Here is a 17,653-nt window from a genome sequence, read left to right on the forward strand (position 1 = left end):
GGAGTCGGTGCCATTGCCGACAGCGGCAAATTATTTCAATGAAAAACACTGCACAGAACAGCAAGAAGCTGAATAGCGAACGTCGGAAGTAGCTAGGCCTAGTGTTACCGTAGTGGTGGCTACGGCTGCCAGCGAACCTGCGGGCAAGCGCCGGTTCGAGGCGACGAGATAATCGAAATGGCGGCAGTGGTGACTTTCATTAATAAATTAATGCCGTTTCGGTCCTGCAGTCACGGCGAAAAATCCGGAAACTCGGATGGTGAAGGGCTCTTGCACCCGAAATTTCAGACGTTCTTATACACTGGTTATGGGGTGGTGCCGAGAAGCCGTCCGAATTACCGGGCGTCTGAGAAGTCTGTCATTGACTGTACACTGGCAACTCCACCAGCCGATGACACAGCATCAAAGACAATTCGTTATGATTTCTCTCTGTTACTCGAGCCAGCATTACCGCAACTTTCATTCCCTTTCAATAAATTACAGCTCATTTTCCCTGATACAAGCACAAATTCCCCGAGTGTTTCCTCAGTATTTCCGACCATTCAAAATCTCTCAGAATTCCCGTAGCTTTCGTAGCAGTGTACAATGTTTAGTAGCCACCCTTGCCATTTGCAGTCAGGTGCGCTCTGCATTGTGTAACCACACCCACACAGGGACTCATTCCACAGTTGTTAACAAAAACCACAGCTGAGCAAACTCGGAGAGGAGAAAATATTCCTGTAGAAGTATACAACAGCTGGCGGAACCACCTCAAAGTTTGCCAACTTCATGTTAGTGAGAACATCCGAATGTAGAGATTAGAGAACGTATGGCTACGTCCGCGAAATGGCGGAACAGAAACACGGAAACATGCCCGTACGTCAAGACATTGAAAGGGTTAAATTAGGGGCAGTCAGAGCAAGATAATGGAGTTTTAGGAAGATGTTTCAAGGAATTAGTTGCCTAATAAGTTGGCTTCTGCATTAATGAAGTAAATGTAAAAACTCCTGTGAGATTAGAAACAAAATTTGTTAAATATACTCTGAAATCAAGAAAATTTTAAACATTTCTTTAAACTAAGGCACCTAACATGAACTAACAACAGATAGAGCATTAAAAAGAAATGTGGAAATCACAATATTTCTTTCTGTACTGATAGAAACCAGCGAGAGATTGGCAGTTTAATAACTGGCAGTGCACATTCTCGATTGTCGATGTTTGTGGCATCCCTCTACATAGCAGAGAATACACAGAAAGAAAATTATGTTTAATTAGTATATTCCAGACTGCCTACAGAAGAGCCCTAATGAGCTTCAATAGTGCATTACTCATTGCTGAAGTAAAGGGAGGGTGGTAACGTCAATTTCCAGTTCTAATTCTTAAATTTCAGTTACGTTAACATTTGGCAAACAAGGTTTTGAAACGAAATCCAAGCCACACTCACTTTCACTCGACACTGGCCCAGAGGCTATATTTTAAATAAATAGTGACTATAATATAAAAATCAACAAAAAACAAACAATAAACTCTGAGCAGCCCATATGAAGGACACTGCAAGGATGCTAGGAATTGCTTGCCAGCTCACCCCAGCTAGGAGGCATTTTGGATGCAGCCAGAGGGAGAACATCGTCAAAGGTAGCATCCAGTATCTATTTGCAAAAAGAACAGTAGCATAGCAATGTGTAACTGATTCACACAACACAAAAAAAAGAAAAAAAAGGGAATTGACAATTTTTTAGGTGTAGACTACACTGGACTTCGATTTACAAGTTGTGGACAGGTCCGGAAACTCACTCGCACGGCCTCCGAGACTGTGCATGCTGGCAGATTTTCCTCTGCCCATCCTATTTGGCACATTCATCAGCCAAAAAGCAATCTGGTGCAAGCCGAGGGCTCTGGTGCCCACGAAGACAGCCATAGAAAGCACACTGTGCAAGATCTCAACGTACGCATTGCCTCTCATTCGACCTGCTGCAGAAGATTTTCACAGGATATATTCTAGGCAATTTTTCACTTTGGCCTTGAACATTTTGCCGTCTCAACTATTTAGGAATTTTGTGCAGTTATTTTTCCTGTACCTTCCTACATCCTTATTTATTGATATTGAAGTGTATATAGTTCGTACTCATGGTTATATTTATTCATTTATTTTTCTAAACAAATCATGCGTAGATTCATGCCTCATTGTCTGTGAACTGGTATCTTATAGTAGATGGCAGAGTTTAGCTGTTGTCTGCAAAGGTTTGCTTCCATTTTTTTTTACTTCGCATTGCAGTGAATGAGCAATTGATATGGCAAATTTTCGTGTTTGTACCCCTACTCTGCAGTGTAATGATATTTCTATAATATTTACTAGTATTTCCCGTGTATACTTTTTCCTGATTTTAGTTTTATGTTGCGTGTTACTGAGTTGTGCTAATAATGCTTTTGTTACATGATGCCTTTTTCGGCCTTGTTGAATAAGGCTAGTTTTACATTGATGTAACCACATTCCCACTTTACCGAATGCCTTCCTGAAGGCATGTAGGGTATTCATAAATATATTTAAAAGAAAACATGCCGTAAGCAGAGATGCCGGAAAGCGACTAGTATTTTTGTGTTTGATGTAATTAACATTTTAATCACTACTGTTTTAGTTATCACAATGCCTGCTTAGGCTGCAACTAGATACACTAATAAAAAAGTAAATAACTGCATAATTTATGATTTTGTACTTGGTGCACAATTTCTTGCACTATCCAACCTGCTGCGTGCCTTGAGATTGTGGCATGCAGCAGGTAATAGCACGCAAACTCACGCAGCAGACACATGGATTTTCTTTATACTACAAAATGAAAGACTGCTGCACCTTATCTGAAACATTCTTTGTGCATTTGCACATTTCAGTGACACTTTGAATATTTGCCTTTGGACATTCATACTTAATCCTGCGAGTTGGGTTTGTCCATTTGCTGACAAAGCCAACACCAGATACATAGACAACAAACTTCTTTTTTCTGTACTCTCATAATAATTTGAATGCTTTCGCTTGCAGGCTGATGCATGTCAATGTGCACAACACTTATTCCTGTGGGTAAACAGGATTAAAAATTTCGGAATCAAATGGCAATGTAACCATTACAGCTGGCGATCAACTTAGCACAACAAAGCGTTACTGTGGCAAATGCGGCGAGAAATAAATTTAAAAATAAACCTTGGACTGCATGTGCCAAAAACACAATATAATTATGAGGCCCACCATATTGGGGGGAAGGGGGGGAGCTCGATTATTTTTAACCACCTAAGATTTTCTAATGTGCACATATATCTAAGTACACCCAATGACAAAAGTTCACGGACCACAGGATCTCCGAAAACATTCAATTTCCAAGCAGCCTGTAGCAGTAGCCAGTAAAACTGTATTCGACAATCCTGTCAGCATATGCTATTCGAGGCCCGAAATTCGAGTACCAGACTGCGTTGTGAGGTTACGGCGATATTTAGCTTTTCCTCGGATCTCGTGGCCGCAATATTTTGCCGCCGGGTGTACATGAACAAGTACCACATTTTTCTGTGAGCAGATCGTGCTACATCTTTTTTCACATCCTATCACTACAGCGAAATGCATAGACATGCAAATGCCGACACCAGCAGGCAATTCATTCAAAGCTTTGAAACCAGCTTGCAAAATGATAAACATACATATAAGCCGCGAATTGTGAAATATAGTGCACTTCCGTCACATAACGAACTCTTGCAGATATATTCCATTTCTAGATGCCAATGTGAATGTAGTGAGTATATGTGCTTTGATTGGAAAAAAAAAATTGAGAATAAGTAGGCCCCAGCATGCACTTTGCTCCCCTCGTAGAATGTCAGCAGTCATTTCCAAGTCAGTAACGGACCATGAGCATTTTTCGATGCAGAAGCATCAAACGGCCCATTGAGCAGAGAAGCTGGCAGTGTCTGTAGTGGCAAAATGACATCTAGATTCCCACTGGCTGCGACAGCATATCCCGAGTGCTCATGTTGCTGGCTCACAGTGCTGGCTCGGGCCTCGATGAACCAGAGCAGGTGAAATGGAACACCAGCATGCGAGGTATTGCACGAGGGTAGAAGGCATTGCCGTGACGCCCATATCACTCTCGCTCTCAGAAGCCTGTGTTATCAGCACATTCCTTGTTCACGCAAGCTTTCGCCTGTGTTCTAACTGCTCCTAGGTATGGCCAAATCAAAATGCGCCAAGCGTCTCAACGCACTCGCTTGCCCACAAGGAGTTCGTAACTCAAAGTACCGATCAGCGGCATTCAACTAGACATTAATGCTTTCGCATCACGACTCATAAGAAGTGCTTAGGTGTCCTCGGATGTTTTTGTCACCTCATCTAAGTTGCAGCAAAAGTACTAGAGCACCCGAAAGTCTCCCTGACACATGAAAAGCCCTTGGTTGGGAGCAGCGCGGTGTGGAGAACACATCTGAAGGCCCCAGTAATCCACTTCAGCAAATCCCCATCTGTTGTACAGCACACATATTGCTAGCAGTAAAGATTTTTGAAATTAGAACAAAGAAATGACCACTGACCAGCCCCTTGATGTCAGGATAGTTCATGGCTGCCCAGGTGGCGCAAAAAGCTCCTATTGACCATGCATACACAATGATGCTATCAGGGGCAAAGCCCAGCCGGCGTATGGCAAACTGCATCACAACATCAACAGCATTCTTTTCTTGGTCTGGAAAAGGCACTCCCTGAAAAGAGTTGGATAAACTCATTTTCAAGCAGAAATGACACCCAATAAAGCGAAAAAAATTTGGCCATTTCTTCCCTTTCCCATGAATGGTTCTTATAGCGTTCAAAACAACGAAATTAGAAAAATAGGCTACAGGCCTTGTGCCCGCTTTGTCTGTCAGCGGGCACCTGAATTAATGAAAGTTCTCAGCAATATAATTAACCAACATAACATTTATTTCTGCTCATTATCCAATGGTAAAGTCAGGATATGCACTAAGTAAGCATACTTCAGGCGTTTTCTACTGAGCCAGCAAATATTGAAGGCTAATGAAATTCGACTGGATACATATGATGAATATTAGCACGCAGCTATGCCTATGTGGTTGCCACTCAAAGCGTGCATCCCGCTAAGTTCACGGATTTCTTTCAAAATGCTTCCTTTGGAGCAAGCTGGCACGGTTTGGGTAGCATGGCACAAGATAGTGCAATTGGCACAGCAGTTTCACGACCGTACACAGTATCAAATATGTAGACTACCATCAGGGAGCAGAAATATTTGCCGAAGTAACTTATACGCACTCTTTGCACATTTCAGTCATTCAATGTGCATGAATGGACGTTTTGTGTGCCTACGCTATGTGAGCTTACACCATTTGCAAACATGAAACAGCTCATTTCAAACAAATGCCTCAAAACAAATAAAGTTGCAGCAAAACTGATGCAGCTCACACACTACAATGTAAATGAAAATAACCCCAGAAAAAAAATTAGCTCTTTTTCTGGGCCACAGGAACATCAGAAATAGCTCCTAGTGGCTGGTAGTACAGTTATTAAACATTTAGGTGCTCGTACTGTGATAGGACACAGGACATGCATGCATGTATAATGAAGGAGCACATATTGTGTCACATGACTGCAGCCACTTTTCACTCTTAAATGCTTCATCACATGAAGGCTGTTTCATATGGTGCACTTTTTGTCATTTCAGTAATGCAATTTCAATTGCATACAATGGAAATTGCAATCACACTCGTTGCAGGGGGCTGCAGCCTCTAGGTTGCATGTCGCACCTATTGATTTTATTCTAATATCAATTAGGTTAAACCTCAACATAATAAACTTCAATGTAATGAAATTCTCGATATAGCAATGTATTTTAACTTTTCATAACCTCTTAACCACGCATTTAGAACTTCAATATAATGTGTGTTTGTATGCGATTTCACTATAACAAAAGTTCACTGTTATACTGTTATACGGTTTTACTATATATCCTGTTATTGTAAACATGATCATAAATATTCAATAAAAACCAGTATAAAGCTTCCCAAGAAGAAAAAATTTTTTCATGTCAAGAAAAAATGAATTCAGCAGGTATCCAAATGCTTCTGCTAATGCATCAATGTTGCATATAAAAAAAATTAATATAGAATAACAAAAAAAAAGATTGTAGGTGACAATCATGCATCAATCAGTTGCTTACTGTGCTCCCAGCAAAGCCCGGATGGTTCCAGCCCAGCACAGAATACCCAGCCTCAATGGGGGTTGTTGCAATGCCATACTCATAAAAGCCCGCATTGCCTTCACAGCACACAACCTGCAACAAAGAGCAGTAGCAATAAACAGGATGTCAGGCAACCAAATGAAGCTGCCAAGCATCAAAATTTTTCATCAAAGGCATGAAATGGCAGCAGGAGAGACAGAGAGAGAGGGGGAGAGAGAGAGAGAGAGTAATAGAAGAGAGGCAAAGAGTACAAACTTACCAAGGCCTTAAATATGGGCAACATTTTTTCTTTTTACCTTTGTGCACACAGTATAATGCCACAAGCAACTTTTAAAAAAAATTATTGTGTTTTAATGTGCTGAAACAACGATTTGATTATGCGGCGCATCATAATGAGGGACTACAGATTAATTTAACCAACTGGGGTGAAATTAATTAGTTAAGCAAGTACCTAAACATAAGTACACAAGCATTTCAACAAATTTTCACCTTTGCCACCAGGTATGACAATAGCAAAGCAGAACTAACAGTGCTGGAAGAATGCAGCAAGTTGAAAGGTAGGAAAAAAAAAGAAAAAGGCAAGTGAGAGGAACATACACCAGGTGACAAAGTGTAGGTCATGAGGTAGTATTATTGTTCCGATAAGCTGCAAAGTTCGGGAATCAATAATAGCTGCTTTTTTTATTGTCAAATTAACGTACTTGTACGTGTGAATAACACTTGTAGTACACTGTTCTGGTCGCACCACAGTCTGCCAAACCCTTTTCCACCCAAACTTGAATGTGTGTGTTTTACACGCAGGCAACCTTTCATTAGACTAGGGTGGCATCTGTTTTCGGGGTATTCAATCAAAGGCATTGGCTTGCACCACTTTTTGTGAGTCTAAAACAGCAATTTTTTATTCTAATACAAGCTCTTTGTATGCTATGTACACTCAACTTAGCCATGAACTAGCCAGATGTCAGGATTAACAATTTCACAATAATACAGACATATGACTAATATGGTACTGTACCAGAATGTTTCCATTTGCATAGACATTGGAATTTCTCCTGTCCACAAACACAGAATCGATCTCATTCCCATCACGGGTGAGCAACTTGTGACGCAGAGCATTATGCTGAAACAGATGCAAGGGAGGTATTAATTAAATGGAAGTCAAAAGAAGCTGCATGCAGTAAAAAATGTACAGAACACACAGGTATAGTATTAATGCTTACCTCTTCAATCAGTCTTGCTCTACCCTGAATTAGCATAGGTGCTACAATAAATGGAGTATTATGCATTAAAATTCACTCATTTCTTAAGTAATGGAGAAGCACATCATTGCTTTTGAGATACGTAGCACATGACATAAAGCATAACAGAAAATAGTTTGTGTTCAAGAAGACTGCCAAAGGTTCTTAATGATATGCAGCATATGAAGAACTTGCTTGTTTGGCAACAGAATATTAATTCCAACGGGCACCACAAATTTGCTGATAAACAGTGATAATCAATTAACTTTATAGGTCACGCTGTATTTACAACACTGAATACAGCCACTTTTCAAAGCATGTTCAAAATGTAGGAAAACAAGGAATCTTGTTACAAACACCACCATGAGATATCAGCACCTGAAATGTGTGGTGAGCACATTAGTGTTCCACTAAGTATTACTGTTTCTTGAAGAGCATCCAAGGCATGCTTAGGGATCAACACCTCAAAACTAGTGCTTGCTGTAGCAAATGAACCTGTTTTCAGCAACTGCTTTTTTTAATTCGACAACTACAAGATGCTCACTGAAGTTCATATTAAAAGCAAATTCATCACTGACTTTTTGAATTAATTTATCACTGGTTATCAGCCAATGTGTGGCTGAATAAACTGATTCCATCTACTACATTGTCTGAGAATTTTCGGTAGCCTTTGCAGGGACACCAGGCACTGTTAATTTGGGTACATGATAAAATGTGTGATAGTGAGACTCTGAAACAATTTTAAAACCAGTGATCAAAAGTCAACAAGAAAGTAAAAGCACATTAGAAGCAGCAAGTCTATACATCCTAGTCATTTGCCACATGATAATCTATTTTATGCACTGTCAAGAAAGGTAAAGAAGATCTTGCTCGTATCAAAGCCACACAGTGAGATGGCAATACTATAACAAGAAATGCAATGGTTTAACATTGCAGCAAACTAAATAACTTGGTGCATTGTGCAAAAACATTTAAAAATACCACCCGACAAAATGCAGATAAAGGGGAGACCTGAGCACAGTATGGAAATACAAGATAAACATGGGGTTTTAGCACCAAGCTGTACAAGCTGATCTTTTGTTAGCATTTTACTAACTTCTCTTCCTTGAAGCAAATATTGGTGCAACCGAATAGCTAGCAGAAATGGGGACAAGTGCATACTGAAAACTGCATTAGTCTAGCACCAGTACGCCGCCTTTTCCATAGATGCAACAGCTTGTAATCCTTTTAATTAAGCTGCAAAGTACAGCTATTGAAAAGAAGATTAGGACAACTGGCCTGCTACTGGAAAGACCATGTCATGTGTACTGTTGCAGGTCACAAGCACAATGACAGTGCTGGATTGTTCCCACCTTTAGATGCTTTGGCAGATAATTAGTTTCACCTGCACACTTGGAAGATGGTCGTGTATGAAAAAATGTAATTGGAAGTGATTACCGTATGAACCTGTGTAATGGACACACTCCCAACTTGGTGGCCCAAAATATGGACAAAGAATTTACACTGACGTTTCACTTCGTGAAATGCGGGTGACGCACAAGCGTATGGGTGCTACAGCGCACACGACGCTATCGGCCCTCAGTGCACCTAAATGCCTACACTGTCCTTATCACAGATCCTATTCAAGAGAAGGCTTGCACAGCCATGCCATACGCAGCAGCTGCTGTATAGAACACCCCCTTGTAAATATTTGCTTACCGTATTTACATGATTGTAAATCGACTCGAATGTAAGTCGACCGCCCATATCGCGTGTGACAGGGAAAAAAAAAATAAACATACCCGACGGCGCATTCAATAACGAAAATTTATTGGTAGCTGGCATGGTCACTGGACTACTCGTTTTCACTTGTGCCATTGTCCTGACTAGTTCTGCCATCGTCCTTGCTGCTACGACCCCAAAGTGCGTCGTCATCCAGCGAAATTCCACACTTGGCAAACGACCGCACCACGCCATCTTATGGAACAGCAGCCCACGCCAAATGCACCCAACTACACGCAGCCGTCACGGAGGTTCTTTTGACAGGTCTAGTTGGCGTAAGTTCTTGGTCTTCTGCTACCAGCCACTCGTACTCACAGCGGGGCAGGTCCTTAAAAGGCGAAGATCCGGGCTTGCTTCATGACCATGTCACACTTCCACTGGCATATGAAGGGACGGATCAAACATTTCAGCGACATACGCGGCAAGCTTGCAAGCACTCCGATTTTGGCCCGTGGGAATTTCTTCTCTTGCCGTCACAGGTGAAAATTTTGCTTCACTGCAGTCGCCACTCTCACACCACCCGTTCAGAAACATCGAACTTGCGGCCCGCTGCGCAGTGATTTGTTTCTTCGGCGTAAAGGACGGCAGGCCTCTTGAACACTGCTGTGAACGAGCGCCATATGTTTAGTGGGCCTGGAGCCCTCATGACGACTGAGGAAGCATGGAAGTAGCACCACAGTCGAGTCGAACGCGTTACAGGGAAAGAGAAACTATCAAAACTCCCTGCAAGCATCGCCATTCTGGGAGTGCCGCCACAAATGGAACAGCAGCACTTCCATCAATTATCAACACACCCCCATAAGAGTTGTGTGTGCTGTAAAACTCCAACTGTTGGAAAACCCTTCCGAAAAGCGAACAAACACGTGGGATAGCGAAAACTAGGGGTAGAGCCACAAAGCAAACAAAATTGCAGCTACGTTGTAACTCCCCTGATATCTCGTTGGTCTCGCTTTTTTTGGCAGTGCCATGTTTTCGTTTTGATTGTACGTCGACCCCCCCACTTCAGATTTTCGAATTTTAAAAAATGGGCCGACTTACAATCGTGTAAATACGGTACTAACTAAATTCACTAGCATGGTATCAGAGCACAAAGGCAAACATGAACAAATCACCCTCGATGACCGCGGACGCTTGCTGTCAAAACACTGGCGGGAGGAATCAAGGCAGCAGCAGCGAGTGAAGTGACCTTCGTGCTATCTATCGCTTTAATGCAAATTGAGCGGCGAGAACACAGTGCACGCGAAGCTACAAGCCATCGGCCCACCTAGACTGTGCCCTCAAAGCAGATCACACTCAAGATAAAGCCCGCGCAACCGAAGTATGTTCTCTTTTGCACTCTGATTATCTGTGCCAAATAGTATGGCTGCAAGGAATTTAATTTCCCTGAAAATGAATTTTAAAGATTGGTTGCGTTCCCAACTCATGACTTTTTCTTACTGACCACCCTGTGTTTGCGATGTCAGAGACTACACCACCACAGTCGCCGAAATAGTTATTGAAATCGCCGCTGTCTAGTTCGGAAACTCTGTAAAAGCTCCCTGTGTCAGAAGACATCATCGGCTTCACTTCTTTGGCGTCAGCACCACATGTACTGTATGTTTAAACCTATTCTCCAACACTTTGACCCTTCGGCACCAATCGAAATTCATAGAGATGCTAGTAGTGTGGGCATTGGTGCTGTACTGGCCCAACGCTTCGATGGCAGAGAACATGTTAATTCTTACACCAGCCATTTGCTAAGCAAGCTAGAGCTTAATTGCACCATGACCAAACAGGAATGTCTTGCCGTAATCTTTAAAGTTCAGAGGTTTCATCCGTACTTGTAGGCCAAAATTTCACAGCTGTTATGGACCACCACTCACTCTGTTGGCTATGAACTTGTGTGATCCATCTGGTCGACTTGCGCGCTGGTGCCTTAGACTTCCAAGAGCATGATTTCACTGTATCGTACAAGACCGGCTGGCGCCATGCTGACTGATTGCCTTTCAAGGATGCCGCCTGGTTCCCCAGACTGCGACACTGACAACTTCCGACCACTACCTTGCTTCCTTGTTGTCTGTCTTTCCTGACAGCGATGCAGTATGCATTCTGCGTGTTTAATTATGGTAGCGTAGGATCTGATGTCATCGACTCCTCGTGACATCACATGAAGCAGCTACCCATTTCTGTATCTCGTTTATTGGTTATTTAAAATTACTGATGAATTTCTAAGCAAACTGAACCACCCTATCGGTGACAAAAGTGTCAATGCGATTTCAAAATGACAATATCCTATTATGGTAAAAAAACACCGGAGTTGACCTTTAAGCTCAAGCTCAAGGTTGTCGCATGAACCCAGGAGCATGGCAAGCAAGCAGCCGGCTGCAACTTCGGCATCGATGATGTGCAGCGTCAGAATTGTTAAAAGCTTTAACCCTTTGAAGGTTTTCGCCGTACATGTACGGCGGCGGTTTTCTGTCCTGCAAGGTCTCTGCCGAAGCGTACGGTTTCAACCCTCCGTTTGAAATTTCGCGCCATAATGACGATACACGCTCACTGGTAGGTGCTGCTCTTAGGACTTACAAGAAGCGTTTAAAATTTGCGCAACCTTCTTGGGGAGATAAAGAACTGACTTCTAGCTTCAGCACGTCGCGCAGACTGCGGCAACACCCCTTTTGCAGTTTCGGTTTCGCCGCATGATCGCAACGGAGGCGCCCGAAACGTAATTTTTCTCTTTGTCGGCACGCTCTCGCAGGGGCGGCGGAAGTTGATTTCTATCTTGATTGGCGCTGCTCTTTGCTTATCACCACTGCTCACAAGGTATTCTCGCTCTCTGCGGCAACGCGTACGTGAGAGGGTGCCTCACACCTCTGCCCAAGGCAGCCGCACGCAGAGAAGATGTCATGTGTGCGCTAACACAACTCGTCACTTCAAGAGGAGAACAGACACGTATTTTAGGTGTGCAGACTGCGATAAGGCGCTGTGCGTAGACCCGTGTTTTAAGGAGTACCACACTCTGAAATACTACTGAACATTTTGCAGTTCTGAGTGATGCCGACACCAAAATACTGTTTCTAATTGTTTTTTACTATTTATTCCCGACTTTATACATTTTGTACATTCAAGATCCGCAATAAAGTAATTTGACCACCTGGAAAAGTTTTTGTCAAAATAATTCGACCCTCAAACGGTTAAGATAACAGGGATCTCCAATGCCATAAATACCACGGAAGATTACTTATTCCACAAATGTGCTGGGGAACCGAGCGTAAACAGCAGTGGCAGCAATAATGAAGACAAGTAGCCAAAATTAATTAGGAAAACAACAGCGTTCCCTTTAGTGGTGGTGGGCAATCATGAAGGATTACGGCAGGTTTTATGCTAGCAGTCCGAAATATGAAACCAAATGGCCCAGGCCCGTGTAAGGGCTGCACCTCGTCAACACTTTGAAAAAAAAGTGCAGCCCTTACATGGCTTTATATTAGGGGGGTGTGAATACTCGATTTCGAATCGAATTGTGAACATTCGAATAATTCAATCTGCAACTCAAATATCCAATATTCAATTTCTTGACTATTCTATTTTTCAAATATCAGTACCTTCGGTGAATGTCCTGGCCGTGGTCGGTGCCTTGACATGCACAACATCCCCATGGTGCGCAATCTTTATCGGTACAAGGTTCGACAAGGCAGACCGGACAGATCGAAACTATTAACGATATGCAAACAGAGGGAACAACAAAAGCAGCACGTATGAAAAGCACGGAAGCATCTGTGAAGATTGGGCCTGTTGGCCTGTGGAAGGCATGCTGGTCACATCGAATATGCTAGTTCAGTGTTCACAGATGCAGATTCGTGCAGTTGGAAGCTTTAATAATATATGGGGTTTTACGTGCCAAAACCACTTTCTGATTATGAGGCACGCCGTAGTGGGGGACTCCGGAAATTTTGACCACCTGGGGTTCTTTAACGGGCACCTAAATCTAAGTACACGGAGTTGGAAGCTTTCTACCCACATGCGAGTACAAAGACAAACTTGGCACACATGCTTGCAGTAGTTCCCAACTAGTTGACTGCGGACCCAGACGCCGCTTCAATGGCTGTCAATCTAACCTGTACTAGAGTGTACGAGATAGGGGGAGTACATCCAGCGCGGGCACCACCCCGAGGCTTTTTTTTTTATTCTAAAGTTGACGGTGCTACTGTCGCCTTCACCTGAATGAGCAGCCTCACGCAGCGGCCAGACGCTTGTCACGTCGGATACCCTACAGCAGCTGCAGGGAGCTTTGACAGGCATTTCTGATAGTTGCATTACATGATGATAGATGCATTAGTTCTGATACTCGATGGCAGAAACAGTGATTTTATTTCCCTCTGACCTGTAGTCAGTAAAATGGAGAAAGAGAGACAGAAACAATGCAAATTATGCAACAACGATGGTAGATCGAGCAAACAACAGCTACTCAGCCTGTGAGCTCACCTCAGCCAATGGGCACTGCCGAAACAGCCACAGCTTCAGAATAAGGCGATGACAGCGCCACCGCAATTTCAGCGTTTTTGGCATCACCCTCAGCGCTTGCCAAGGCATCCGCTGGACCCACTCTCCCATTATAGTACACTATACCAGTATGTGCGATCCTTGCGACCGATCACTGATGAGCCAGCCGTAAAAGCATATTAGCGACGAGCTTTCCACGGCGGTTTGCGGCCCATTATTATATTGGCCCGCTGCTAATTTATGCCATGGCAACACCACTGTCCACACTGCCTAGCCAGTGTGGCCTAATCGGAACTGCATTGTTTGGTGTTGGCAACTAAAGCTACAGTAGCCTCATCAATGCAGATCTACTCACAGCAGTCGCATGAGCTTCAGAAAGCCATCACACCGCCTCGCAAACGAAAGCGAGTGCAAGGGATGACCACTGCATGCTTGCAGCCGCCACCTTAGAGAAATAACGCACAGTGAACGCCATTCGAAATAACGCATTCTGAACGCCATTCGTAGGTATACAATGGTCTCTTTTCGTAGCTTCGAGAGACCCATCACAAAACTAGCTTTGGATTTACATGGTGGGCTCAAAATATCACACGGTAGCGCGCTGACCCGCAGCTGCAGACGCATTTACACAGATAGCAGGTGGATGCAGACTAAATATTAGATTCAAAATCCACTATTCGGTATTCGCACACCCCTAGTTTATATGGTACTTGTCAACCACGTGTTACGCAGAAGCATGGGAACAGCTTGACGCTCTTGACAATGTTGCATTCATGGCATGCAATATTACCTCCCTTGTCACAGAAAGCTCCTATACTACTAATATTCGTTCCCGATGCCTGCACCTTATAATTAAGGAACCGGCAGGGTGGTTCAAGTTGCTTAGAAATTTACTGATAATTTTATACATATAACCAACAAACGAGATACCAAAACCGAAACGGGTAGCTGCTTCGTGTGATGTCACAATGAGTCGACGACGTCAGATCCTACACTACCATAATGCAAACCCACAAAACATGTTCTAAATGCGCAGTACACGTGGCACTAATGCCAAAGAAGTAAAGCTGATGTCTCCCGACGACACAGGCAACTTTTACAAATCTTCGGAACTAGACAGTGGCATTTCAGCGACAGTGGCGGTGTAGTCTCTGTCGTCACAAAAACAGCGTGTGGCCAGTAAAAAGGCATGAGTTGGGAACACGCAACCAATTCATTTTAAGAAAAACTAAATGACCTGCAGCCATATTGTTTGGCATAGCTAATCGTAGTGCAAAAGCGAACGCATATTCAACATTTTATTAAGATCTGTGGATATCGAAAAACCACTGGAGTTGCCCTTTAAAGAAGCAACTTTCATTGCTTCTATATGAATGAAAATGTAGAAAGTGTATGCATTACTACTGTAACATGAAAAAAGATTGCTAACAACTGGTAAAGCACCGAGTGAAATAAGAAAATACATACCAACTGCTGCCTGGAGCAGTTGGACTGTTCCAGGATACATCATTCTTCGACCAAATGTGTGCACTGCAATGTAACTGAAAATAAAATTAGACTTATTTCATATTTCCTGACAAATCTGCAATAACCTAAGCTAGCAACGATTCTTTCTAGCAGTAGTTAAACATACAAGTACTCCCTCATTCAATCAATATGAAAAGGAACACTCAAACTGCTTACAAGAGGCTGTAGTAGTTAGCATACACACATCGTTCCTTAAAGTATTCAATGAGTATAGATGTTTACACATTCTACTTAAATCCGCATATCAGAAGTAATCGTTGCTTAAAAAATTGAACACCCCCTCATATTGCGGATGCAGAACACCCCCTCATATTGCGAAGTCATATGCCCTTGTTCTATACATTTGTAAAACAAGTTATATACATGAATTTACCATAGAAGCCTTTAGTTTGTTTTTTCAACACTTGCCTCATTGCGAGAGGGGGGGGGGGGGCAATTCTAATTACTTATAGAGAGTTCTGTTGAAGTGCATAAGTGAGGCTTACCTGAGTATCTCACATGGCAAGGCACGCAAGCTTGCAAAAAAGCTGCCTCGTTTTGGTGGCTGGATTTCAACTTCAACACGTGGTTTGCTCTTGTCCCTACCAAAGGCAAAAAAAAATGTATACATAATCACAGCATTTTCTTTTTACACATTCTCACTTACTGTAACCTGCTCTTCTAGTATAGATAAAGTGGGAATGATAGAACAAGAGCCAGTTGCTTCTTATAAGTTCCTTTTCCTTCTGTGTGCAATTGGTACTTACATGCAATACCTCCTGCTTCCTATGACACAAGAAACCTTGGCACTGCTGCTGGCATTAGCCTTAGTGGCTAGCTACTGTGACGTAGTCAATAATCAATACTACACTGCCTTTACTAACAAGACATCAATGCCCACGGATGCCTTCTGTTAGCATTTAGACAAGCATTGACATGACTCCATACAGAAGGCCCACAATCTGGCCCCTATCTGGCAGCCTATCTTTGCCTAGTTAAAAAGAAAAGTAAACTAATACAATAAAACAGAGCACTACCATGAGCACTAAGGAGATACCCAGTTACCATATATACTCTTATGCAAGGATGACACCCCTAAATTTGGACCAAAATATTTTTTTTAAATGACCAGGCCACAGTGATTCTTCATATGTAAAACGTATTAGGCAAATTATTTGTATATTAGCTGCACCTCCCAGTCAGCTGCAGCCGTATAGTAGCAGCACAGCACATAAAGCAATACTGCACAACTTATAAAGCTCTCCTTCAGTCTGTTGATTGCTTTCGCAGTTAACAGCCTGTAAGTGAAGCATATTAGCTAAGTCAGGGAAGCTCATTAACAAAGTATGTGTCGTCCCAGGATTCATATTTCAGTGTCCCATGGTTTGCACCATAATTTCCGCCAGGTGCATGTATACAAGAACAGCACAAACCTTTGTTCATAGGCAGTCCCTGCACTGCAAGGCACCTCAAACATATGCCCCCCCCAATTTGATCATAACATTCCATACACATTTCTAATGAGAACTCATGAAATAAGCTAAAGGTCTGTTTTGCTGACCAATAGGTCATTCATGGGCAACGAGTCGCATATTGGTAATTTCACACCACACACACTAGAGCCAAAAACACAACCCTCTCGACTTTCTCGTTGAAACATTGTGGCCATTTATGAAGTCTAAAGAAATGCATTTTCAAACTATTTTGTGCAAAAAAAATTTGTCTGCATGAGCACCATTTGAATTGCACCCTTAAACGCTAAACCCGTAACAAATAAAAAGTGCACGTTAATTTCATGAGAGTGAAGGTTTTGTGTGAACATGTTAGAAACGTGCCTTACTATGCCTTCGCCTTTGTAAACCGACTATGTTTATAACAATAATGCAGGCAAAGAGGCCAATTTGGGGCATTTTTACCATTTCTTAATAAGATCATCAGATTTAGCCACAGTTCTGTGAACTATTCCTGATGGTCTTGTTTCCAAATAATTGGCTAAAATATTTCTGCATGCAACAACCATGAAATATGGGAGAAAGACCCCAAAAGCTGCCAAAATTGCATCTGTGTCACTTTTCAGCTGCAAATTCCACCATGGAGGTGTCCCACCTAAAAATATAAACAGCTGCATATTTCATCTAAAATTTGTTTCGGAAACTTGCATCGGCATAAGTTTTGTTTTAGGCCAAAAGAATATTTGACGTTTGGTCTCCCACTCCATTTGATGCTGTTCACTACCTGTGCATCTTCTCTGCAATACATGCTTTGGGGCAGCGGGAAACTATGTAATGACTGCGTTTCTCTCAGGAGGGCATTGCAGAAGTGCTTGATACTGCAGCGCCTCCGCTTATTTAGCCACCTCCAACTCTTGTGTCGACACATAATAAAGTCAATAAGGATTCAACACCTCATCCTTTCATAAGCAATCAGAATGCAAAATAGTTGCACGGGCCAGAAGTTATTACTAATAAAACATAAACCAGT

General features: G+C 42.5%; 1 protein-coding gene across 3 annotated transcripts in view; it reads right to left on the reverse strand.

Moving 5' to 3' along the window:
• LOC135903938 (phosphatidylserine lipase ABHD16A) overlaps window positions 1-17,653 on the reverse strand; it is a 113,336-nt gene that overhangs the window by 59,445 nt on the left and 36,238 nt on the right. For all 3 annotated transcript variants that reach the window (XM_065434413.2, XM_065434414.1, XM_065434412.1), the window contains exons 7-13: window positions 15,679-15,774; window positions 15,134-15,207; window positions 7,412-7,452; window positions 7,207-7,311; window positions 6,171-6,284; window positions 4,540-4,704; window positions 1,565-1,628 (exon numbers count right to left, since the gene is read on the reverse strand). In XM_065434413.2, coding sequence (XP_065290485.1) covers window positions 1,565-1,628; window positions 4,540-4,704; window positions 6,171-6,284; window positions 7,207-7,311; window positions 7,412-7,452; window positions 15,134-15,207; window positions 15,679-15,774 — 659 coding nt within the window. The remainder of the gene's footprint in view (window positions 1-1,564; window positions 1,629-4,539; window positions 4,705-6,170; window positions 6,285-7,206; window positions 7,312-7,411; window positions 7,453-15,133; window positions 15,208-15,678; window positions 15,775-17,653) is intronic.

This window comes from Dermacentor albipictus, chromosome 1 (genome assembly GCF_038994185.2).
Source record: "Dermacentor albipictus isolate Rhodes 1998 colony chromosome 1, USDA_Dalb.pri_finalv2, whole genome shotgun sequence".
Taxonomy (NCBI): Eukaryota; Metazoa; Arthropoda; class Arachnida; order Ixodida; family Ixodidae; genus Dermacentor; species Dermacentor albipictus.